The sequence below is a fragment of the Pungitius pungitius genome, chromosome 5, assembly GCF_949316345.1.
Source record: "Pungitius pungitius chromosome 5, fPunPun2.1, whole genome shotgun sequence".
NCBI classification, from domain to species: domain Eukaryota; kingdom Metazoa; phylum Chordata; class Actinopteri; order Perciformes; family Gasterosteidae; genus Pungitius; species Pungitius pungitius.
Genome location: NC_084904.1, coordinates 23,708,640 through 23,734,603, shown reverse-complemented (window position 1 = coordinate 23,734,603; position 25,964 = coordinate 23,708,640). Strand labels below are relative to the sequence as shown.

General features: G+C 46.8%; 2 protein-coding genes and 1 long non-coding RNA gene across 4 annotated transcripts; 2 read left to right on the top strand and 1 right to left on the bottom strand.

Moving 5' to 3' along the window:
- The first annotated feature begins 62 nt into the window (after positions 1-62).
- Positions 63-17,564, top strand: c5 (complement component 5). Of its 2 annotated transcripts, XM_037482738.2 has the most exons (42): positions 63-183; positions 932-1,127; positions 1,207-1,360; positions 1,713-1,783; positions 1,887-1,984; positions 2,062-2,144; positions 2,232-2,322; positions 2,392-2,500; positions 3,310-3,442; positions 3,520-3,635; positions 3,736-3,921; positions 4,157-4,360; positions 4,435-4,647; positions 5,184-5,333; positions 5,405-5,531; positions 5,611-5,676; positions 5,969-6,154; positions 6,274-6,355; positions 6,786-6,868; positions 7,808-7,947; positions 8,065-8,298; positions 8,383-8,443; positions 8,515-8,604; positions 8,795-9,007; positions 9,126-9,201; positions 9,275-9,434; positions 9,509-9,613; positions 9,815-9,986; positions 10,494-10,618; positions 11,912-11,992; positions 12,074-12,226; positions 12,316-12,378; positions 12,458-12,548; positions 12,882-12,921; positions 13,066-13,168; positions 13,254-13,328; positions 14,595-14,700; positions 15,014-15,097; positions 15,639-15,728; positions 16,286-16,378; positions 16,535-16,673; positions 17,400-17,564. In XM_037482738.2, the coding sequence occupies exons 1-42, from the start codon at positions 65-67 to the stop codon at positions 17,539-17,541; spliced, it is 5,103 nt and encodes a 1,700-aa protein (XP_037338635.2). In that variant the 5' UTR covers positions 63-64; the 3' UTR covers positions 17,542-17,564. The 2 variants fall into 2 exon arrangements, 1 of the variants encoding a protein (XP_037338635.2); XR_005121097.2 differs by lacking the exons at positions 14,595-14,700; positions 15,014-15,097; positions 15,639-15,728; ... (1 more) ...; positions 16,535-16,673; positions 17,400-17,564 and having other exon boundaries at positions 13,034-13,168.
- Positions 17,565-18,332: 768 nt separating this feature from the next.
- tti2 (TELO2 interacting protein 2) lies at positions 18,333-24,837 on the bottom strand. The gene is made up of 10 exons (XM_037483283.2): positions 24,110-24,837; positions 23,033-23,495; positions 21,931-22,112; positions 21,731-21,785; positions 21,366-21,494; positions 21,201-21,293; positions 20,923-21,116; positions 20,694-20,837; positions 19,267-19,426; positions 18,333-19,185 (listed from the first exon to the last, which is right to left on the bottom strand). The coding sequence occupies exons 1-10, from the start codon at positions 24,133-24,135 to the stop codon at positions 19,099-19,101; spliced, it is 1,533 nt and encodes a 510-aa protein (XP_037339180.2). The 5' UTR covers positions 24,136-24,837; the 3' UTR covers positions 18,333-19,098.
- On the top strand, positions 20,767-21,344 carry LOC119225425 (uncharacterized). The gene is made up of 3 exons (XR_005121123.2): positions 20,767-20,845; positions 20,937-21,158; positions 21,231-21,344. It is a non-coding gene; the product is annotated as an uncharacterized LOC119225425 (long non-coding RNA).
- Positions 24,838-25,964: the final 1,127 nt, after the last annotated feature.

The following is a 25,964-nucleotide window of genomic DNA, read 5'->3' as shown; positions in this document are numbered from 1 at the left end:
CTGTTGTGTGCTTTGGTGACCATCAGCTATTTGCCAATAGCCGAGTTGATCAATAACTAATGAAATGGATCCCTCAGCTCTCTTTCTCTTAGTCGCAGTGTTTTTCTCCAGCAGGATGAAGCTGTGTGTCCTGCTGATGTGTGTGTGTGGTTTCTGTGGGAGGACGAAGGCCGAGTCCAGATCGTAAGTCTGCTTCTTCTTGTGTCATGATGTTATTCTTATGCTGGCTGGGAGGGAGAACTGAACATTTGATGTCTTCCTATGTTTCTGTGGTTGGATGAGTTGTTTTATCTGTTTATTGGTTTTGAGTCAATGGCCTGACAGACATGTGTCCTAGATCAATTAAAGAGGTTTTAAAAATAAGAAAATATTCTACTGCTTATTTTACTTCTCCTTTTCTCACACTCTATTTTGGCCTTTTCATCATGTCATGTTTAACATGACATGATGTATTAGTAATATAATATTCCTAATTCCTAATTCCTAATAATAATAATAATGTCAGCAGGGCCACAGCAGGAGGCAGGAATAGAGTCAAGAACCATGATCCTCTCCTTCTTTTGCTTTTACAGTACAATAGTCCACAGCTAATGGTAAATAGCTAATGGTAAATAGCTATTGGTAAATAGCTAATGGTAAATAGCTAATGGTAAATAGCTAATGTTGTAGCCTACAGATCAGTCGGACACATTATATGACGGCGAGCCTCAAACATTTGTGTCCATGTCTTGTTGTCCGCTGTTGGCCAGCTTCAAGCCAAGGTAAAGACCGTGTTTGATGTACATTGTGAGAATAGAGACGCAGGTCACCTAGAGGTTTTACTCAAACACTCAACAGCTTCCATATAAACTCAGCAGGTACACAGGATGTGTTGAATTAGCTGCGCACTGATTGGATAACAGAGGAGTAAAGGTGTGTCCTCCACCCTCAGGTATCTGGTCACGGCTCCTCTCACCCTGCGCCTCGACGCTGTGGAGACGGTGCTGCTGCAGCTCTTTGGCTTTCCTGAGGAGGTGAAGGTCCACGTGATGCTGAAGACCTCCATGGCTGTGAATCATGTGGTTTTGTTTCAAGCGGTTGCGACGCTCAACTCCGCCAACGGCCACCAGGCCGCCGTCAAGGTCAAGGTGAGACGCGGCACGCCGGGGAGTCATCGGCAGTCGGCTCAAGAGTCGTCTTAACCGACGTCTCTGTGTCTCCCTCCAGCTGGTAAAGGGTCAGCTGGGTAAGAGCGAGAGTCACGTGACCCTCCACGTCCAATCACCAGAGATCAACCACCACCTGCCCATCTCCGTAACCCGCGACAACGGCTTCCTGTTCCTCCAGACGGACAAGCCGCTGTACACCCCCCACCAGAGTGGTGAGAACACAGTTACATCATCGTTACGGGGCCTTGGTCTCCCACAATGCATCACTCTGTGAAACCCTACTAAAGTACTGTGCTCAAATACACATTAGTGGATCTTAGTGGAGTATATTCACAGTGTACTTTTACTGCAGTAAGGGGGGGGCACTGATAGAGTGGAAGGGGAAACACTGGTAAATCATTGATTACAAAAATATGGCTTCTTGTTCATGGAAATGTGGTTCTGTTCTACTATGATCTTTAATAAATACCTATTATCTGTGTGTCTGTGTTTATGTGTCTGTGTGTTTCTGTCTCTTTGTGTGGTTGTGTTTGTGTATTTGTGTGTGTGTGTGTGTGTAACTAGTTAAAGTGAGGGCGTTCTCTCTGAACCAGGAACTGATGCCAGCCAATCGCAGCGTCTTCCTGACCTTCAAGGTTAGTTAAACGACCTTCAGCATCATGTTGATTTGATTTCATATCTACAAGTGAATCAAGAACCAGATCAATAACCCCCCCCCGAACCCCTCTCGCCCCCCAGGACCCGGATCAGAAAACAGTGGACATCGTGGAGATCAACGATGTAAACAACGGAATCCCGTCAATGCAGAACCCATTCAAGATCCCCATCAAACCCAAGTGAGACCTTAAGAAGCACTTCTACTCTGATATCATGTGGTTCCAGGCTGTTAGTAATGTTGTTACTGCGATTCCAGGCTCGGGATTTGGACTATTGAAGCCTCATACACTGACGACTTCACAACAACAGCAAAAGTCGACTTTGAAGTTAAAGAATACGGTAAAAACTATTTATGTTTTAATCCAAACAGTTGATTTAAAGTTCAGACTGAATAAAGTTGATAAACTATTAGCTTTTCTGTATTAGTTCTTCCCAGTTTCGACATCCACCTGGAACCAGGAGCTAACTACATTAGCTACGGAAGCTTCAACCAGTTCACACTCAAGGTCCTGGCCAGGTGAAGAAAACGGCAGCATCATGTTAAAACAGGAGATGGATGAGGAGACTAAGGATGTGTTCCTCTTAGGTACGTCCACGGGGCTCCGGTGGCTGACGGGGTTGTTTACCTGCGCTATGGCTACGTCACCGGCAAGACTCCACCAGTCATAATCTCCACCTCCGTCACGAGAAAGACAGTAAGAGACAGACGCCTCCACCGCGACTGTCACCTTTAGCTTCATCTTTACATTACATTTATCATTTAGCTGACGCTTTCATCCAAAGAGACTTCCAATAAGTGTATTCAGTCAAGAGGGTACAGAACCAGAACATCAAGAAAACATGGTTTGAGAGGCCAAACTACCAAAGTGCTGTAGGTAATAGGGTGGTATAGGTGCCCTTAAGTACTAATGAACTGGAGGTGTGTTTTCAGTCTGCGTAAAGCTGTCTAAGCGTTCCTCTGTCCTGATGTTGTTGAGATGTTGTGGAGCTCATGCCACCATTTAGGAGCCAGTACAGCAAACAGTGGTGATGTTGGTGATTGCTTAGCTCTCTGTGAGGGAACAAGCAGATTCACGGATGCAGAGCGAAGAGAACGATGTTCTGGATGAAGACGGGAGCTGATCTGGTAACCAGTGGTGGTCTTTACCTGGAAGGAAAGGAAGTTTTGTCAAGGTTAATCTTCAGGTGGTGGGCTTACATCCACGGAGAGATGTCAGTCACTCAGGCAGAGATTGATGCTGCTACTTGTGTCTCAGATTGGGGAAAAGACAGGATTAGTTGGGGGTCATCAGCAGGTACAGAGTCAGGTGATGTGATTTTTGAGAGACTAAGAGATAAAGAAGCGGTCATAGACATGAAGTGGAGTTCCATTGAGGTGTAGAGCAGTTTCTGGAACGGAGCGAGTGAATCTTTATCATTAAAATCACCATTTCCTTCACATTTATCTTTATCTTCTTCTTTACCTTCACCATTACATTCACCTCCACCTTGTTGTGTGCTTCAGTTGTCACCGACAGGTGAGGTGGAGGTGACTGTGAACATGGAGAAGGTCCTCTCAAAACACCATGGACCAAAGGACCTCCCGAGTCTGGCAGGGAAATACCTTTACATTGCTGTGCTGCTGCAGGAAAGCACCGGTAGGCCATGCGTAAACATTTAAACTCATGACCTGATAGTCTAAGGTGACCCCCCCCCCCCCCCCTCTGTCTCTCAGGTGGGCTCACTCAGGAGGCGGAGTTTGCTGCTGTAAAGTTTGTTGAATCACCCTACAGCCTGAGCCTGGTGTCCACGCCCCCCTTCATCAAACCTGGACTGCCTTATAACATCCAGGTGTGTCCAGAACTTCCCACCTGTCTCACCTGTCTCATACTTTACCCGTCTCTCCTGTCTCACCCGCCTCATCTGTTGCACCTGTCTCACCTATCTGCAGGTGCTGGTGAAAGATCACCTGGACAAACCGGTGAAACAGGTCCATGTGAGTCTGGTGGAGCAACGGCTCTTCAGACAAGCAACAGAGAGAGATCTCCACTGCCCCCCCAGCAGCAACAGCCAATCACACGGCCTCGCTGTCTTCATCTGCAACATCCCCAGTGGTGCAACCCGTGTAGTGCTGAAGGTGACGAGGAGGAGTTAGTGCTTGCATTCATTCTTCTTTGTGTTGATGTGTTTATTGCTTTTATGTCTTTGCTTATTTATGTACTTCTTAATAACTTGTTGTCTTTGTTGTTGTGTATAGCTCTTCATCATGATTTGTTTAGTTATAGTGTTTACTTATTGTCTTTTTCCATACTTCCTTACGTTTTGTTGACTTGTTGTTTTATGTTCTTGTGTTCTTGCTCTTGTGACCACAGTTTGAGACGGTGGACTCCACCCTCCCGTTGGCCAGTCAGGCCAGTCTGACCCTGGAGGCGTCGGCCTATTACTCACCTAACGGCAGGTACCTGTACATAGACCCCCCCCTGCCCGACCACGGCCTGCAGGTGGGCCACATCGCCAACATGCAGGTGTACTCCGCGGCGCCCTCCTACGTGCCCATCAACCCCATCAACTACCTGGTGAGGTAGAGGCGCCTGACTGCGTTGGTGTCGGTCCTGTTGGCATGGTAACTTACCGAACGTCCTCCCCCCAGGTTCTCTCCAAAGGTAAATTGGTGCATTTTGGCAGCAAGAAATTCATCTCCTCTAGGGAGCAAAAGCAGACTCTGAGCTTTGAGGTGACGGGCGCCATGGTGCCCTCCGTCCGGGTGCTGGTCTACTACATCCTAACGGGGGAGGGGACCAACGAGCTGGTGGCCGACTCTGTCTGGATGGACGTTCGGGACAAGTGTGTCAACGGACTCCAGGTAACCGTGGAGACGGGTTAACAAGGTCCAGGTCCCCGTATCGTAGAACTATATTTTTAGAAACATGTAAACCTGTGATGTGTGCTCAGTGCTGCCACCGGGGGCTGGAAGGTGTACTGCATGCATAACTATGGGTGAACAGGCTGATCCAGTGTGCTTTATGTCGACCCCCCCCTTTGATGACAGGAACATTGAAGGGTCCGGTCCGTAATTGGTCTTACCTTCTTTGTTTTCAATGAATTGCATTATAATATATAGACTCAATTAAATATTATATACATATACTCACTTTTCCACTTATTTTTTTTTTACTGATAAATTATTTCAATACCTGTGCAAACAACATATTTCCTGACACATACCAGCACGATGATATTTTTTATCTGATTATGTTCACATTATTATGATCACATGAAGACTCAACACATGTATCAATAAAGCATAAAGATGCTTGTCGCGTCTTTATATCATTTATATCTTTATTTAATTCTAACCGCATACTTCTGTAACAACACTTGTTGTTTTTTGTGCATCAGACCAGCGTGTCGCATCGTGGTGGAGTCTACAAACCGAAGGAAAGCCTCCAGCTGGACATCCAGACTAACACAGCCGGCCTGGTCGCCCTGTCCGCCGTTGACTCCGCCCTCTACACGCTGCGACCTGACTACAGGGACCCCGTTACCACGGTAACACAACCGCAATTCATTGATGTGTCGTTATATATACACGGAAATGTCAGTAACGCAACGTCTCACAGGTTCTGCGTCACCTGGAGCGCAGCGACATGGGCTGCGGCGGAGGCGGCGGCAGAGATGCAGCGGACGTCTTCCGGTTAGCCGGCCTCACCTTCATCACCAACGCCAACGCCCGCCCCTCCCCCACCGGTACGTCGGCCCATCCATCAATCAGTCATTGATCAGCGGTTTGATTCACGTGTGCGTGTGTGCTTGTGTGTGTAAACAGTCGAGGCGTGCACGGCAGCCGTGCGTCCAAAGCGAGCCGTGACTGAAGAGGAGAAGATAAAGAAAGGTGAGACTCCCACCTGGCACCTGAGATCCATGAGGCCTGACACGTCCTTCAGCTTCAAAGAAGCTACTTGTGATTCTGATGAGAACCCAAAAAACAGACAGATCATGAGTTCTAGTTTAATCCCCTGAATGACATCACCAGACATTGTTCAATCAAAATGCTTTTCATTAATGGAGCCGTCATTGCTATGTTCACTGCACGGGTCTGTGATCCACGTGTGGACCGGACCGGACCAGGGACCTCACGGGGTCCCACAGTCAGGAGGTAACGGTGCACCTGTCCGTCTGTCCAGCGGAGAGTTTCGGGCGGCTGAAGACCTGCTGTGAAGCCGGCATGAGGTACATCCCAAAGAGCGTGACCTGCGTCCAGTTCGCCCATCAGCAGTTCAGGAAACACCAAACCTGCCGACAGGTCTTCAGGATCTGCTGTGAGTTCCTCCAGCAGAACCTGGACCAGGACCTCATCCTGGGACGCAACGGTCAGTCCTTTGTTATTTATCTTTGCGTTACTGTGGCGGGACATCAGCGATAATGGAAGCCTGCAGAACTTCCTGTAGGGGTTTGCCTGTAACACCAGTGTGTGTCTGTGTGTGTGCAGCGGGTTTGGACTTTGACGTTGCTCCTTCTTTGGTCCGGAGCAACTTTCCAGAGAGCTGGATTTGGGAAGTGCAGCGTGTGAGGTAAAACAAATGGAACGCGCCCTCACATCGAGGTGGCTGAGCGGTGTAGGCAGTAGACTGGTGATCTTGTACAGGCATGGGTTCGAATCCCACTCTACCCGGCGTGCTTTGTCTAAATGTCACCAGGACATTTGTATTTGTTGTAAGGGTTAAAATATAAATCTCACTCAAGCCACATGACACCTAACACGTGTTTTCAACAAAGCTCGTCCATTAAATGTCTACTGAACCTCCCATGAAGAACTGTGACGAGGATGCGATTCAAACCTAGCATTAACCACCTGGCCCTCTGCACCTGGTTACCACGGCAGTGGGCAGGAGGCAGAGTCTCTACGGTTATCTTCCACAGAGTCGTCATGGCAACGGTTTTATACATTCAAACTAAAATGAAAGCCTGAGTCTGCTGCTGGTGGCTTTTGTCTCCTCGTAGTTCGGGCGAGAGGTCGGCCACTTGGACTCTACCTGACTCCCTCACCACCTGGGAGGTGAAGGCTGTTGGCGTGTTCCACACAGGTGAGTCACCTCCTCCCCCCTCTCTGGTAGGTTTACCCCCCCCCCTCCCCCCCTCCTTCATTTGATAAAGACACCTCTGGGTTCAATCAGGTCATATGTGTTGTGTGTCTACAGGTGTGTGTGTGTGTTGACATGTTGTTTGTCTACTGGTGTGTGTGTTGACGTGTTGTGTGTCTACAGGTGTGTGTATGTGTGTGTGTTGACGTGTTGTGTGTCTACAGGTGTGTGTATGTGTGTGTGTTGACATGTTGTTTGTCTACTGGTGTGTGTGTGTGTTGAAGTGTTGTGTGTCTATAGGTGTGTGTGTGTGTTGAAGTGTTGTGTGTCTATAGGTGTGTGTGTTGACGTGTTGTGTGTCTACAGGTGTGGGTGTTGACATGTTGTGTGTCTATAGGTGTGTGTGTTGACGTGTTGTGTGTCTACAGGTGTGGGTGTTGACATTTTGTGTGTCTACAGGTGTGTGTGTGTGTTGAAGTGTTGTGTGTCTATAGGTGTGTGTGTTGACGTGTTGTGTGTCTACAGGTGTGTGTGTTGACATGTTGTGTGTCTACAGGTGTGTGTGTTGACGTGTTGTGTGTCTACAGGTGTGTGTGTTTTGACGTGTTGTGTGTCTACAGGTGTGTGTGTGTTGACGTGTTGTGTGTCTACAGATGTGTGTGTTTTGACGTGTTGTGTGTCTACAGGTGTGTGTGTGTTGACGTGTTGTGTGTCTACAGGTGTGTGTGTTGACATGTTGTGTGTCTACAGGTGTGTGTGTGTTGACGTGTTGTGTGTCTACAGGTGTGTGTGTTGACATGTTGTGTGTCTACAGGTGTGTGTGTGTTGACGTGTTGTGTGTCTACAGGTGTGTGTGTTGACGTGTTGTGTGTCTACAGGTGTGTGTGTTGACATGTTGTGTGTCTACAGGTGTGTGTGTGTTGACGTGTTGTGTGTCTACAGGTGTGTGTGTAGCTGAGCCCCTCCAGGTGTCGGTCCGTCTTCCTCTCAGCGTGGACGTTCGTCTTCCTTATCAGGTGGTCAGAGGAGAACAGGTGGAGCTGACGGGCTCAGTCTACAACCAGCAGAACGACGTTGTCAAGGTAACAACACCAGTTGACTACATGTCCCATGATCCATGCTTGGGGCTGATGAGTTCATTGTGTGACTAACTTTGGTCTCCTGCACCTCCTCCTTCTGATCCTCCTCCTGCTCCTCAGTACTGTGTCACGCTGACAGCCGGCCCAGCGGTGTGTCTGCAGGAGTCACATCCGGTGTTGTTGGGGGCGGGTCTTCACTCCACTTCCTGCAGCTGGAGCTTCCTGTCAGCTGGAGGCGTCGCCAAAGTGAGCTTCACCCTGCTGGGTCTGGAGCCTGGAGACCACACCCTGACCTTTGACCTGAGGACTAGCGGGGGAGGACGTGACATCCTGGAGAAGAAGCTGCGAGTAGTGGTACGAAGTGTAGTTTTATGTAGAAGGGTTAAAGATCCCGTGCTGTTATTATCAGGCATCTGATTGGTTGGTTTGTATTTCCAGCCTGAAGGAGTGAGGAGGGAGGAGTTCTCTGGAGGCCACCTGGACCCACGTGGATTCTTGGGTAAACTGACCAGAGACCAGCTGCTGCTCTCTGCCTGGAGGTCGGGGACGTCACTGTGCTCTGTGCTGCAGGTTCAGAGAAGAGGACGGTGACCCTGAAGAACCGACCGCCGGCCAACCTGGTCCCCAACACGCCGGTGGAGAGGTTACTGACCATCAATGGTGAGTTCTCACCCCTGACCAGCAGGGGGCGACTCCTCTGGTCCCTAACTTTAAGTTTATTCTAACCAAAATAATGTTTTATTCAGCACTTTGTTGAATTTAGCTCCGCCCTCCTGTGACCTGCTGGTTGACTAATAACAAGATGGCGACCGGTGTGACCTCCTGCTCTCCCTCTGTCCTCATGGACCAGGCGATGTCCTCGGGAACGTCGTGTCGGTGGTGTACAGCCCAGAAGGCCTCCGGAACCTTCTGAACCTTCCGGACGGGTCGGCGGAGGCGGCGCTTGCCGGCGTGCTTCCCCTGGCTCACCTGTACCTGTACCTGGAGGGCACGGAGAGCTGGGACATCCTGGGAGGAGATGTTAGGACGACTTCCGCTGACCTGAGGCAGAAGATCCGAGAGGGTGAGGATAAGCTGAAGGAGACCCGGGGAGGCTCACTTCCTGTTGGGTAACTGTGTGTGTGTGTGTGTGTGTTTGTGTTTGTGTGTGTGTGTGTGTGTTTGTGTGTGTGTGTGTGCAGGTCTCATCAGCATCAGCTCGTTCAGGGGAGGAGACTCAAGCTTCAGCATGTGGCTGAAGAGGGAACCCAGCACCTGGTGAGACACAATGATCGTGGCATCATTCTACGCTGATGGACATGTAGATAGACATGTGTTTGTCGTGAGCCAGGCTCACAGCCCTGGTGGTGCGGACCCTGGCCCTGGTGGACTCGGTGGTCTCGGTGGACCACCAGGCTCTGTCAGAGTCCGTGTCCTGGTTGATTTACCGAGTTCAGCAGTCGGACGGATCCTTCACAGACAAGTCGTCCTGGAAACCCAACAGCTTCATGGTGAGCTCCTGCTCCTCCTCCTCCTCTTCTGGGTTTGGGAGTAGCCTTACTCTCTGCGTTGTGATTGGCTGCAGGCTGCAGGGACGCCTGCTCTCGACCAATCGGTGTACCTGACGTCCTTCGTGCTGATCGCCCTGCACAGAGCCACCAGCATCAAAGACCGGATCCTGCAGCTCGCGGTCAGACCTCCCTCCTCCTTCTGCTCCTACTGCTCCTCCTGCCCCCCCTCCTACTGCTCCTCCTCCTGCCCCCCCTCCTACTGCCCCTCCTCCTCCTCCTGCTCCCCCTCCTACTGCACCTCCTCTTTCTACTACTGCTCCTCCTCTTCTTCCTCCCCCTACTACCTCTGATTCCACAAACCGTTACATCTTCCCCTCTAGTTCCACGATAGGAGCATGAAGTCTGCAGTAAACTACATTTCCCAGCATGCCCAGGGAGTGAAGAGTGTGTATGTGCGTGCGGTGGCGACCTACGCTCTGACGCTGCATGACGCCAGCAGCCAGGAGGCCTCGGCGCTGCTCGACGCTCTAGAGAAGCTGGCCCTGAACAAAGGTGTTTATACAGCAAGTACATGAGGTACTACCTGCAGTACCACCGTACTGCAGGTAGTACTGCAGGTACGGAGTATATAAAGACATGACAGTATGAATAAAACTACAGAGCCGCCATGTTTCTACAGATCAAACGCACCTTCAGATGTAGTTCAATACTATTACATTACATTATTTCACATGTCATTACATTACATCACATGTCATTACATCACATCACATGTCATTACATTAAATCACATGTCATTACATCACATCACGTGTCATTACATTACATCACATGTCATTACATTACATCACATCACATGTCATTACATCACATGTCATTACATCACATCACATGTCATTACATTACATCACATGTCATTACATCACATCACATGTCATTACATTACATCACATGTCATTACATTACAATGTAAAGTGATGTACAATAAGTGCATTTCAACCATTAACTCTGTATTGTGTGCATCTATGTGTGTGTCTTTGTGTGTCTTTGTGCGTCCAGGTCGCCCCGCTGTGCTCAGGTACTGGCAGGAGTCCAGCGTGACGTCTGATTGGCTGAAGCCCGACCAATCGAGCGGCGTCACCGTGGAGACGACGGCCTACGTCCTGCTGACGCTGCTGCTCAAGGTGCAAACATTGACTATTGATCTCATTGTTTATTGATCACTATCATGATACATAAATATGTAGTTATGAAAGGACAAAGTAATTCCGCGTTGCCATGGCGCCGTGTCTTTATAGCCAATAAGAGTTGAGATGCTCCTCATGACGTCCCTTTGAGCTTCTGTCCCATCGATCCAAACTGCATTCAGAAAACAAACATTTTAAAAGTTATTATCTTGTTGTTTTAAGGATAAAAGCCAAAAAACAATTCAGACTTTTTTTTATCTGCATCACAATAACATTGTTTCATTATTTCTGCACCGATTATTTTGCATTTACTTACTTGAATAAGAGCAAAACACAGAGGCGGCTGGCTGAATGTATTTGGGTACAATAACTCACCTCCACCACTGCGTATCTCCTGTAGAAAATATACAAGTTGAGTGAAAGGCCTTCGAAACTAGGTTTACAGGTGGGATAGAATAGATTTGATATAAATGTATTTATATTGTAATACATAAATCCTTATTATATGATATCCAGGATATTTATATTGTATATTTATAATTATTACGATATGTTAGTTATATCGTATACTGAATATTGTTTTATATATATTTCTAATTAATATACTGAATTGGATGAATGAGATGTCCTTATTATGTTAAACTGTTGGAATGAATGTTTAATATTTAACTGCAGTCATAATGCGTGTTTGATACCTCTTTTTAGCATTGAATCCTACGGGGACTGTACTACTTACAGGAGTCACGTTATCTGTGTGTGTCCTAGTGTCCTCTCTCCTTTTCTTATTTTATGTCCCTTATCTGTCCGTGCTGGATTCCGTTGATTTAAAAAGTGAGCATGGGGGGCTGAACACGGCGTTAGCACGTAGCTAACGAGCTAGCTAAACCTGCTGGTGTAGCATCTCTACAGAAGGTCGTATGTGAGGTTCAGGTTCTTCTCTCAGACGGGTCTGGTTTGTGGCCATAAAAACACAAAATAAGACATGTTGTCAGAAGCAGCGGGTCCATAGAGGGCCATGGGGCGTGGCCCCCACCTCGGCTTTTTACAAACATGGAATAGACCCAGTAATATTTGTAAATCCAGATAAGATGCTTGTCCACGTGTCTCATTCCCCAAACCAGCCGACGTGGGTCTACATGGATTTAGTAAACACAGCTCATGAGGATGTCATGATGATGTCATGATGATGTCATGATGATGTCATGATGATGTCATGATGATGTCAGGAATGTACATATATATATATATACACATAATGACTATTATTGGACGTGTTGCTTGGTGTTAAAGGGGAGAATCTCTGACGCCAACCCCGTCCTGTCTTGGCTGACCCAGGATCAGCACTACGGAGGGGGTTTCTACACAATGCAGGTACTCACGTTGGATGTGTCTCTCTTTGTGGGCACCTGAACGACGTCTCTCTTTACCTGTGGGTTTCTGTCTGTCTCTCAGGACACCGCCCTGACTCTGGAGGCGGTGACGGAGTACAGCAAAGCTGTCACCCGAGCTGTCCTCCATCAGGACATCTTAGTCCGCTACAGCAGGAAGGGAGAGCTAGGTCAGGTCCACCTGAGCCGGAGCAAACCTGTGGCCACGCCCATCCAGGTGAGAGTGAGACAGGTTCAGGACAGGGAGGCGGGTGCCGTGCTGCTCTGCTGTGCTTAATAACCAGTTCTTGTTTCCTTTGTTCCCAGGTGACGAAGGATGATGACATCACCGTGTCCACAGGTTACGGGAGGGGCGTGTCCCACGTGAAGGTCGTGTGGCTTTAAACTGAGTTTCCCTTCTTGCAAATGTCCCATAATGTCCTCTGACTCTCCCTCCCTGTGTCTTCAGATGAAGACGGTTTACTATGAGACCACCCCGCCTTCTGCCAACTGTAACTTTGACCTCACCATCGAGGTGTCAGGCCCCGACACCTCCAGCAGTAAGACTCAACTCCACTTTATCTCCAGTAGGCTGGTGTACGATGACACCGTCTCCATAGCAACCTGCTACAAATATGATGATGATTTAACCATCATTACACATCATCAGGTTTATTAGTAAAACTAAAAGTTCTTGTGTAATTTGTTTATTGCAAAGGGTTTTTATACAAATTCAACACAAAATGCTACTTTTAATGACAAATTCAGTTGTAAAATGAATGTCACATGACAAGCATCTTAGTGAACGGCTGCAGACTGAAGCTTCTGACGCCTGAGGAGCCCATCGTCCACGATCCTCCCGCTGATGTTCTTCTGCTTCTTCTCCTCCTCAGGTCATGGTGTCAGAGCGCCTCACCTGGTTGCCTGTGCAAAGTAAGATAACCTGATTATCATAAATTATTACACTTTTCACTTGATGTGATATTTTGTTTCTTCATTCATTTAAATACTTACTTATATCAAGACTGATGTTTGATGTTCTGAGAACTGAGATAAGGTTCAAGCGACGTGTTTCAGATACAAGCCTTCTCCTAACGAGGCAGTCACAGAGTCCAGTCTGACAGTGATGAAGATCCAGATGCCTACAGGTGTGGAGGGTTACCTGGAGGACCTGAGACAGGTGAGCTCTGATCACATGAAAACCTCTCCTCCTTCACCATGGAAACAAGTCTGTTTCAGGTGTAACTGAGTCAATGTTTTAACAGTTCAGAGACACAGACGAGCCGATGATCTCTCACTACAAACTGCAAGGAAACACTGTGGTCATCCAGCTGGACTCTGTAAGGAACAACACACAACAACTAACAGATCAACAAACACAGCAACAAATACAGCAACTAAAACAACAACACACACAACAACTAACACAACTAACAGATCAACAAACACAGCAACAAACACAGCAACTAACACAACAACAAACACAGCAACTAAAACAACAACTAACACAACAACAAACACAACAACTAACAAATCAACAAACACAACAACTAACACAACAACAAACACAGCAACTAAAACAACAACTAACACATCAACAAACACATCAACAAACACAGCAACTAAAACAACAACTAACACAGCAACAAACACAGCAACTAAAACAACACCTAACACATCAACAAACACATCAACAAACACAGCAACGAACACAACAACACACACAACAACTAACACAACAACAAACACAGCAACTAAAACAACAACTAACACATCAACAAACACAGCAACTAACACAACAACACACACAACAACTAACACATCAACAAACACATCAACAAACACAGCAACTAAAACAACAACTAACACAGCAACAAACACAGCAACTAAAACAACAACTAACACATCAACAAACACAGCAACTAAAACAACAACTAACACAGCAACAAACACAGCAACTAAAACATCAACAAACACAGCAACTAAAACAACAACTAGTATTAGTATAGTATAGTGTTGTTGTGTTAGTAACTAACACACTTTTGTTGTGTTAGTAACTAACACAACTACAAACACAGCAACACACAGAATTAGATTTTTTTTCAATTGTTAACAATCATTGTTTAAACCTCAAACCACATTTTCAGAGGCTGAAACTTTTCAAATGTGCAGGAAAACAAATGATTTATGATTCATTATTGTTACATACGTTTTCTTTAGTACATTCAATAGATTAAAAATCAGTCATTCTGTAATGAAATAATGTTCATGTGTGTTCAAACGTTCATTAAAGGTTCATAATTGATGCTCCGTGCTGCTCATGTTGAGACGTGTATCAAGTGTCTTGTTGGTCTGAGTGACTTTTGTGGGTTTGATTCACTGTTTGGCCAAAATGACTCTTGGTAATGACACTGTTTTAACAGTGTGGTTTCAGGGTTGAACAACGCTTGTTAGCAATTAAATACACTGTAACAGTTACAAACAACAACAAACATTGTCTAAGTGGTCTAAATGGCGATGGATTAAATAAAGTTCATGTGAACTAAATTCAGAAGGTTTTCATTTTAATCAGTGTAATGTAATGTCACTTCCTGTCTGGTTGCTAGGTTCCTTCCGACGTCTTCCTGTGCGTTGGTTTTCGGATCAGGACGGGCTTCCGGGTGGGTGGGGCCAGCGATTCCGTGTTCAGCGTCTATGAGCCTCAAGACAAAGGTGAGTGTGCATCCTGGGATTTGTAGTTCCTATGAGGTCTGTTTGTAGTTTGATAGTCTTCAGAGACAAACTAATTCAACTAATGTAAAACAATTTTTTTTAACTGAATCAAGTTTCTGACACAAGGTATTTAACCTAGCTTAGCACAAAGACTGGAAGTGGGGGGGAACCTGTTGTCGGCTCTGCATGAAGAACGTCTGCCCAATATTTAACCTGAATTGCTCATAAACATCTTAAACTCCCACTGTAGGATATTTTTAAGTGTTGTGTTGTTCCTTTAATTGTAACAAAGGACTTTTCTTTTGTCCCACAGGCAGTGAATGCACCAAAAGCTTCTCTTACCAGCAGCAGAGGCTGCAGCGCCTCTGTGTGGACGAGCAGTGCCAGTGCATGGCAGGTAGCTCCTCACTCGTGATTGGCTGACATCACAAGCTCACTGTAGCTGTGTCTCAAAGTCGCTAGAGTGCGTCCTTGTAACTAAAGAAGCAAAGTTTCTTTGTGTATTTATTGTGTGACGTTAGTGACTTAGAAAGTGATGTTTCAGGTTCATAACGTGTCTGTCTGAGCTCACTTTGATCCAATTCTGTTCATAACATGAAGCATCAACTAAATATAAAACCTTCTCAGCATCAACCTCTAAAGTATGAAAGTCACTAAACGGACTTTTCACTAATAACTACAGACCAGCTGCTGGTTGTGCGTTTGTTCTAAATGTGTGTAGGTACATTGATGTTCATAAGAACAGTACATGGACCCAGGGGGGGTTCAGGTCAGGGACTGTAAGGGGGGGGGTGGGGGCATCACTAAGAGCAGTTTGATCTAAAGTCTTAAAAACACGACATTGGTTACCAACGTCACGTTAATAGATATTTGAGTGAATTCTGTTACTTAACATCACAAGTGAACTCTTCCTGTCTGTCGGATCACCTGCTTCCTAGCTGCGTGTGCCTCCTTCAGGGGGAACGTGGACGTGAGCCTGACTGCAGACCGACGCACCAACGAGACCTGCAGGCCGCACATCGCATATGGTGAGGACACACGGAAATAGTCGTCATGCTGCGAAGCCGACTCAAGGCCCCACGTCAGGCCCTCGGTACATTTAAATATATATATACACTGCTCCCAGAATGCACAGCAACAAGTCTGTAAAGGCCTACGAGCCCAGCTGCACCTTCCCACTCTATTGCACACACAGAGGTCAGCAGTCATCTACGCTTGTCACTTAAATCAATAACCTTCAGAAGAGATGTCCAAAGGAAAAGTGGACTGAAGACCGTGGCACAGGTGGGAGGTAGAAAACCTGTCTACCTGGGTTACTGGTGCTCCAAGACAAGCACCTGAAGGTTAGCATTCGCAACAGTTAGCTTAAGCATTCTCAAAGGTTAGCTAAAGCATTCTTAACAATTAGCTAAAGCATTCTTAACGATTAGCTTAAGCATTCTTAACAATTAGCTTTCTTAACGATTTGCTGAAGCATTAGAATCCCTCAGTGATTATTGATTGATTCCATCTTATTAATTGATCAAAACCCTCTTAGTTATTGGCTGATCCCCTTTGTGATTCTGTTCTGTTTCCCTCCCTGCAGCCTTCAAAGTGACGGTGAAGTCTTTTGCAGGAGAAGGAGACTTTATGACCTACACAGCCACTGTAGTTCAAGTCCTGAAGAAAACTCAGGAAGGTGAAAAAACTCATAACTCAACATGTTTTCATACTGGAACTTGTCTAAAGACACGGTTTGGCCTCCTGCCTTGCTCTGATTGGATGTAAAAAGGTGTGACACCATGTGATGCAGTTACCTGGATGCGCTTTGTGTTCCTGTCTCTTTGTTCTTCAGAGTTACAAGCGGTGAGTGCAGGGACCGAGGTGGAGCTGGTGAAGAAGGCCACATGCAGCTCTGTTGACATCCACAACAACAAGCAGTACCTGGTGTTTGGAGCTAGAGGGTCAGAGGTCACGCTGAGCAAGGGCTTCAAGTGAGTGTCTCTCTACCACTCTCACCTGAACGTCGTCGTCTTCTTCTCCTCATTCTTCTTCTTGTTCATTTTGTGTATTTTTGTGTTAATCTATGAGATTATTGTGGACAAGATTAACGCAATCAAATATTTTTTTCCTTTCGATGACCCCTGACCCCTGAAGCCAGCAGTCAGTTAGATAGAGAGAGCGAGACGGTAGCTCAAGATGGAGAAAGCTTTTTGCATTGGAAGAATGTGATGAAGAAGTCCTCCTCGTGTCCAACAGAAGGAGGACGAGTGCAAACGGACCACTTTAGGACCGATGGTGCCCCCAACATGTTGCTAGCTGCTAGGCTAAGCTAGCTGCTAGGCTACTTCAATCTCAACATCTCCCTGCAGAGGACCACCACTGTGTCCCTAAAAGACGTCCTGTCTAAACGTCAGGACATTGTTGGCACTTGAAAGACGTCAAATGATGGAGAGTCGAGTGCAAAGTGCAGGAGGACAGCAGGAAGAAACGTAGTGCAGTTTGTTTGAAATACAAGTAAACAAGTGTTAAAATACATGCTTTCTAAAGTGAAACAAACTTTAAATCGGGATTATTATATATCAAACTGTGAGATGTATTAGTTAATTTATGGACAGCCCTAGTTTTCATGTCTTTATCTACAATGTGGTTCGCTGCCACCAAAACAATGACAATCAAAACCTCCTTATCTTCATCTTATCCTCATTCTCCTCCTGCAGGTATCGTCTTCCTCTGGACTCAGAGGCCCTGGTGGAGCTGTGGCCGTCCCTCTGTGCTTCTACTGAGTGTGAAGACTACACTTCTCACCTGGAGGAGTTTGCTCTGAACCTTCTGATTGGCAGCTGCCCCGACTCTTCATAAGACACAATATGGATCTGATTCTTTTTTAATAATTGTATTGATGTATTAATATACAAATTAAATCATTAATAATAATTCATATATATATATATATATATATATTATATATATATATTAGGGCCGGGACTCGATTAAAAATATTAATCAAATTAATTAGAGGCTTTGTACTTAATTAATCGAAATTAATCGCATTTTAATTGCATAAATATTTGACCTGAGAACAGTGAGAAGTAATTTTTTTCACATAGATTTTTATTTTTGTTCAACCAATTCCAGCAGACAAGTGTAGAAATAACATATTTAGAAATATAGTACTTTATATAGAAACTTATTACAGCCTCTGAGGGCCTTTTTCAAGACAATCCCATGTTTGTCTACTTCAGGGCATCCTGTGGACAACCTTAAACTGACAGTCTGGCACAGGGTGTAGATTTGTTTACCCTTTTTAGTGCATCCACCCTCCAATTCTCTGTTACATTCAAATTCAACTCACTTGTGCCTTTACCAATGCAGGAAGGATGAATAGCATGATTGATCTTCCAAGATGCACCAATCAGTCTCTGGGGCAATATCCCATTATGACTTTTTTATAAATGTCAGTTACCCAAAACTAAAAAAGGATTTAGGAAGAGCCACCATGTCCCTTGAGGGTTGAACCCAGATAAGGTTTAAAGTACATTAGTGACAGGGACGTGTAGGTTGCTCCATCTAAGATCATTCCAGTCATGTCATGGGAAAAAAAATATTGTGAAAAAAGTCAAAATATGAAAAAAAAAAGATTTTTTTTAAATAATAGGTAAAAAATTATCATAAAAAAATATATGTAAGGTCAATATATATATATAATATAATATTCACATTGTAATTAATTAATCGTAATTAACGCGCTAAAGTCCCGGCCCTAACATATACCGTATATACACAAAACTGTATTGGTCGTATTGGTACTACTGCTACTTGTACTTGAGGACTCTTCAGTGTGGAAATAGTTTTTTAAAGCAATTACTATACAAACATATTGTTTATAATAATAAATACATGCGTGCTGTCCCCACACTGGGCTATCACAAAGGAGAGGACAGCTTCTTTTTCCAGGCGTTATTTGGACAGGAAGTCGATCCCTCGGGGAACTACATTTCTTTCATGTCCTTGAATGCAACATGAGGGAGAAAACATGAGCTGCAGCTCATGGTGCATTCGTGAAAACATGTAAATGACAGTTATCTTTGAAGGAAAGCTTTATTGGTTTAAACTTTTACAATCAATAATCAAACTGATTTCACCTCACGTTCTCTCTGTGAAACATTAATCAATTATTCTGATCAGTTCATTAACGGTCCGTCGGAGAGAAGCCTTTTCATTGATCAATAAAACAGCTGATCAATACTACTGAGGGAGGTGTTGAATACTAATGGCTCATTTGCTCTGTACGATATAATGGAAACAACTCGTTGTCATGGTAACAACATGAAGACGTTTAACTTTCAACAGCCCATAATACACAGCGTCACAGCGCCAGATTGTTTGATCCTCGGCAGGTGGTCCAGATGTTCTGCATCACCTCTCTGTCGTCGCGGTTACTGTTGCTAGGCAACGGAGCACCTCAGAACTACAGCAGCTGCTGTCAACCTGTTGAAGGAGACGCTGAGGGACAGACAGGAGGACAGGTGAGCGTCTTCACAGAGTACACAACGTCCGGGTGAGAGCGTCGGCAGGTAAACACACCTGCACGTCTCCATGACAACAGGCGTCCAGCAGCTGGAGGCAGAGAGACGCCTGATCCATCAGCTGCTGTCTCACTGAGACGTGGAGCTCACAGTCTGAAACCACGGCAACCAGCAACCTCACCAGGCAACGCAGCAACAGGTCAACGCGACACGCCACCCTGAGGGACAGAAAGAGGGGGGACAGACGGAAGAGGGACGGACAGAAGAGGGGACAGACGGAAGAGGGGACAGACAGAAGGGGGGACAGACAGAAGAGGGGACAGACGGAAGAGGGGACAGACAGAAGGGGGGACAGACAGAAGAGGGACGGACAGAAGAGGGGACAGACAGAAGAGGGGACAGACAGAAGAGGGGACAGACGGAAGAGGGGACAGACGGAAGAGGGACAGACAGAAGGGGGGACAGACAGAAGGGGGGACAGACAGAAGAGGGACAGACAGAAGAGGGGACAGACAGAAGAGGGGACAGACAGAAGGGGGGACAGACAGAAGAGGGGACAGACGGAAGAGGGGACAGACGGAAGGGGGGACAGACAGAAGGGGGGACAGACAGAAGAGGGGACAGACAGAAGGGGGGACAGACAGAAGAGGGGACAGACAGAAGAGGGGACAGACGGAAGAGGGGACAGACGGAAGGGGGGACAGACAGAAGGGGGGACAGACAGAAGAGGGGACAGACAGAAGGGGGGACAGACAGAAGGGGGGACAGACAGAAGAGGGGACAGACAGAAGAGGGGACAGACAGAAGGGGGGACAGACAGAAGGGGGGACAGACAGAAGAGGGACGGACAGAAGGGGGGACAGACGGAAGAGGGACGGACAGAAGGGGGGACAGACAGAAGAGGGGACAGACAGAAGAGGGGACAGACGGAAGGGGGGACAGACAGAAGAGGGGACAGACAGAAGAGGGACAGACAGAAGAGGGGACAGACAGAAGAGGGGACAGACAGAAGGGGGGACAGACAGAAGAGGGGACAGACAGAAGAGGGGACAGACGGAAGAGGGGACAGACGGAAGGGGGGACAGACAGAAGAGGGGACAGACAGAAGAGGGGACAGACAGAAGAGGGGACAGACGGAAGGGGGGACAGACAGAAGAGGGGACAGACAGAAGAGGGGACAGACAGAAGGGGGGACAGACAGAAGAGGGGACAGACGGAAGAGGGGACAGACGGAAGAGGGACAGACAGAAGGGGGGACAGACAGAAGGGGGGACAGACAGAAGAGGGGACAGACAGAAGAGGGGACAGACAGAAGGGGGGACAGACAGAAGAGGGGACAGACAGAAGAGGGGACAGACGGAAGAGGGGACAGACGGAAGAGGGACAGACAGAAGGGGGGACAGACAGAAGAGGGACAGACAGAAGGGGGGACAGTGATGAGTTCATTTTCAGTGACAGACACTTCCTACAGGAAGTCCCTCCCACCGTGGCCACGCCGCTCTGGTTGTTATCTGAAGAACTTCGAGGATCTTCAGACGACTCGTCTCCTCTGGTGGGTCCCTGACCTCCAGGTATCCCAGCACCACCCGCTCCACCTGCCGTAGGTGTCTGCACACGGCCACGCCCATCCTGCCTCGGTACACGAAACAAACACACCCTGAGACGCCGCTGCAATGGGCCTGTTGCTCCAGGAGTATGAATCAAACGCACCTACCTGTCGATGTACAGAGGCAGAGCGGAGGCGTAGACGCGACGCAGCGCCACCTTTTGCTCCGCCTCCATGTTAGTCAGGACCAGCCGCAGCACGTCGTCATGGCAACCGGACATCCTACGGGAGGAGGGGGGGCCACGAGACGAGAGGGGCTTCTCCAAGACCACCAACAGGTCTAAGAGGCAGGACAGGACCGACTGAGGAGACAGTACAACGAACCATGTGACCACAACACACAGGTACACAAACACAACCATATATGTGTGTGTGTGTGTGTGTACCTGTATGACCTGCGTCTCTGTGCTGTACAGGTGTTTGAATAAAGCCTGGTAGAGAACTTCTGCTCTGTTGAACTGACGCAGATCTGCAGGAGGCTGTAAACACATCTTCATCATCACCACCATCATCTTCATCCTCACCATCATCTTCATGGTGTATGTTCTCACCGTGTTGAGCACAATGTGGTGCAGGCAGCGAACTCCCAGGATGCAGTTCTCCGGTTTGTAGTGGTCGCTGAGGAGGAGGGAGGGAGGGAGGAGGTGGGACAAGTGAGGGGAGAGGGAGGGGCGAGTCACCTGCACACACACACACACACACACACACACACACACACACACACACACACACACACAGATTAACTGTGTTTATTCATATTTCAAAGCCGGAGCAAGCGTTCTGAAGTGTCTGTGATCTACTGTCAGAGGATGTAATTATCACTATTACCTGTGTACACACACACACCCCTACACACTTACACACATACACACACACCCCGATACACAGATTAATGAGGGTCATAGGTCAAACTGACCTGCAGTAGCGTCCAAGCAAACACCAACTTCACAGCTTCAGAGCGCCACAGGTCCCTGTGACACACACACACACACACACAGACACACAGACACACACACACACACACACAGACACACACACACACACACACACACACACACACACATTAGTCTCGCACTGGACCTCCTCTCCTGTATCTCTTCTCGTCCTGGTCCTCACTTGGTGAGTTGAGGCTGAAGGCAGTGCAGGATTCCCCCCAGAAGTCCTCTGCTCTCTCCCTCCTCCCCCTCCCTCCCTCCCATCAGGAGGTGGGAGGAGTCCCTCCACCCCCCCGCCCTCAGCAACGCTTCCTGCAGGCTCTGAGCTGCCGCTCTGGAGGAGGAGCTGGTCCAAGCTTGATCCTGGACACACAGGATCAGATGAGCTTCACTGCATCACATGTTTAGAAACTGGTGTCATGTGTTAGCACCTCTGATTTAAGGGTTCTGACATAAGGGCTGTGACATAAGGGCTGTGACATAAGGGCTGTGACATAAGGGATGTGACATACGGGATGTGACATAAGGGCTCTGACATAAGGGCTGTGACATAAGGGCTGTGACATAAGGGCTGTGACATACGGGATGTGACATAAGGGCTCTGACATAAGGGATGTGACATACGGGATGTGACATACGGGATGTGACTTAAGGGATGTGACTTAAGGGATGTGACTTAAGGGATGTGACATAAGGGATGTGACATACGGGATGTGACATAAGGGATGTGACATACGGGATGTGACATAAGGGATGTGACATAAGGGATGTGACATACGGGCTGTGACATACGGGCTGTGACATACGGGATGTGACATAAGGGATGTGACATACGGGATGTGACATAAGGGATGTGACATACGGGATGTGACATACGGGATGTGACATACGGGATGTGACATAAGGGCTGTGACATAAGGGATGTGACATAAGGGATGTGACATACGGGATGTGACTTAAGGGATGTGACTTAAGGGATGTGACTTAAGGGATGTGACATAAGGGATGTGACATACGGGATGTGACTTAAGGGATGTGACTTAAGGGATGTGACTTAAGGGATGTGACATACGGGATGTGACATAAGGGATGTGACATACGGGATGTGACATAAGGGATGTGACATACGGGATGTGACATACGGGATGTGACATAAGGGATGTGACATACGGGATGTGACATAAGGGATGTGACATACGGGATGTGACATAAGGGATGTGACTTAAGGGCTGTGACTAACGTCTCAGATTAAATTGTGAGGTGAGAAAAGTTTAAACTCTTACCTGAAAGTGAGTGACAGCAAACACACACACGTGAGCGGCGATAGCCGGCAGAAGACCAGTTGGACAGCCTGCGTTTCCCAGAGTTCTGAGCAGCGCAGCAAGGGCGGAGCATACCAGCTGGGCTCTGCTGGGGACGCTCTGATAGGCTGAGGCATGTAGGGAGCCGCAGTCGTCCTCGCACGGCGGCAGAGCGGCACAGCCAATCAGAGCATTGACGAGACCCAGGTACGCCGCCTGAAGCTCCGCCCACCCCTCATCCCCATTGGCTGAAAACAGCCAGTGGGGATCCGCTGTTTGGAAGAGCGATTCCACACGACCAATCAGGGCGCTTGATTGGGCGTCAGAGGGCAGTCCAATCAGCTTCTCCTTCAGCCGAGAGAGGAGCTCTGTGATTGGAGGAAGAGCGGGAGAGGGGCGGGGCTTCTGGAGATGGAGGTCGTGAAGTAGAGAGGAGAGCTCCATACTGTAGTGCCCAAGCAGAGAGAGAAGAGTTATTGATCCCCCCCTTATTGATCAGTTTCAGGCTCAATCAACTCTGTCTCGTAGTTTTTAAAATAGAGACAAAATAAAAGGGACAGAAATCATAATTGATGAAGAAAAGTCAGAGTTCAACTAAAGAGGACTTCATTACTCTATTGTCAGATGTCCCACAAGCTGTCTCTGATGAACATTGATCAGTCAGAGGGTCCCTTAAATCACCACTTTCCCCCCATATCAGTCATTTCATATATATATATATATATTTGTTTATTATTCTTATACGTATTCGTTTTCTTTATTGACATATATTCTTGCTTATTGTATGTAGATGGAGTGGATAATAAACGAATAAAGCTGATTCTGAGGGTTAGGGGTTAGATCACTTCCGGTTATTTTGTGGACAAATGCCTTGTTCATGTAACCCTTAACTTTATTTCCCGCTCGGAGGCCTGAGACAAACGTCAATAAAGCAAACGCGTCATAAACGGTGTATAAGAAGGTCTGTTTTGCACTTTAAATGTTGTCCGTTGGTGACGTTCGACCGACGTGAAGGTGGATTTTGGCACGTAAAGCGTTGTGATTTAAAGAGAAACTGACCTCAGAGCAGCGGCCTCTTCTTCCATCGCACTGCCCGCCGCGTCCTCCCCGTGTAACGGCTACCGTTTACCGTTTGGTCACATTCACGGGACTCCGGAAGGTTTACCGAGATGGACCGTGTGTTCGGATAAATAGGTCCGACAGAATAAGAGGTCCGCGTGAAAGGTTCCTACCCCAAACGAGGTCTCCTTTCATTTCTTATGTTTCCTTCTTCTTCGTCTTCTTCTTCTTCTTCTTCTTCTTCTTCTTCTTCGTCTTCGTCTTCTTCTTCTTCTTCTTCTTCTTCTGTGGAATGGGAGATTAAACAGTGGTTCGTCATATTTCTACAATTGATAGTGTGACTGTGGTTTTGTTCTGCTGTATGTGCTTTCTCACCTCACAGGTTTCCATGAATCATCTGGATCCTGTTCCTGCCTCCTGCTGCTGTCATCATCATTATTATTTTACATATTAATCATAATACTGTCATAAACCAACATTAACCTTTCCAAAAGTCTTTGTCTAATGGTGGTTCAATCTGATTGTGTTTATATCTGACTGTGGTTCTACCTGATAGAGGTTCTACCTGATGGAGGTTCTGTCTGATGGTGGTTCTATTATTAAATTCAAAGATGCTCTCTCCATTTTACACAGAGTTTTTTACATGAATAGAAAACGCTCAACAATTTAATCACTTAACCTCTTCTTGCCCAGCATTTCTTTTGGCCTTCACTTGACTTCACTTCTTCAGCATGAATCTAATGAAGAGCACAAGATGAAAAACATCTTTGATGACCTCACAGACACACACACACACACACACACACACACACACACACACACACACACACACACAGATTAACTGTGTTTATTCATATTTCAAAGCCGGAGCAAGCGTTCTGAAGTGTCTGTGATCTACTGTCAGAGGATGTAATTATCACTATTACCTGTGTACACACACACACCCCTACACACTTACACACATACACACACACACCCCTACACACTTACACACTTACACACACACACCCCTACACACTTACACACATACACACACACACCCCTACACACTTACACACTTACACACACACACCCCTACACACTTACACACATACACACACCCCTACACACTTACACACATACACACACGCACTGCTCAAAGAGCGACTATCGTCAGTCTGAACTGTTTTAAAGTTGTTCTTAGATCTGGTGTTTCAGCTAGCTGCCGTTAGCAGTAGCTCATGCTAACTCCTCTCTTTGTCTAATTCTTGTGGGAAACCTCTGAGTAACCCAATTTAAAATAACACGGTGTCATACTGCTGGAGTGTGAATTAAAAATGGAGTCAGCTTTGTAATAACAATAACACCAAAATAACTGAGGGCAAATGTGAGATGGTGAGATAGCGCTTTGTGTTAGTAGCTGGTTCAGGTTAGCCCAAGGTTTGGGTTAGCTAATAACAAGGTTAAACTAATGTTAGCTAATATTTAGTGAATCTCATGGTTTATGGTTAGCTACTAGTAAGGTTAGATCAGGATGTAGGTCAGCAATGAGTTAAGATTAGCCTGGGTTTTAGGTTGGGGTTAAGTAACAGCCTGAGCTAATCAAGAATATAAACTCAAGTTCAAACTTTGATGTAAGCACCTCTAAGCAAACGTCATCATTAAACCTGGAGCTAACCTAAAGCCCAATATTTATTATCATATAGAAAAATAAATCAGGAGACATTGTACTTTTTAGCTGCTGATGGGGGTCCGCGGGGGGGTCTACTGCTGCATCTGGTGCGCGTTGAAATGACAACTGACAGCAGCGATGCGTCTGTGTTACGGAAACAGCGCCCACGTCTGTTGTTAGTTGTTAGTTGTAAACGAGCCCGCA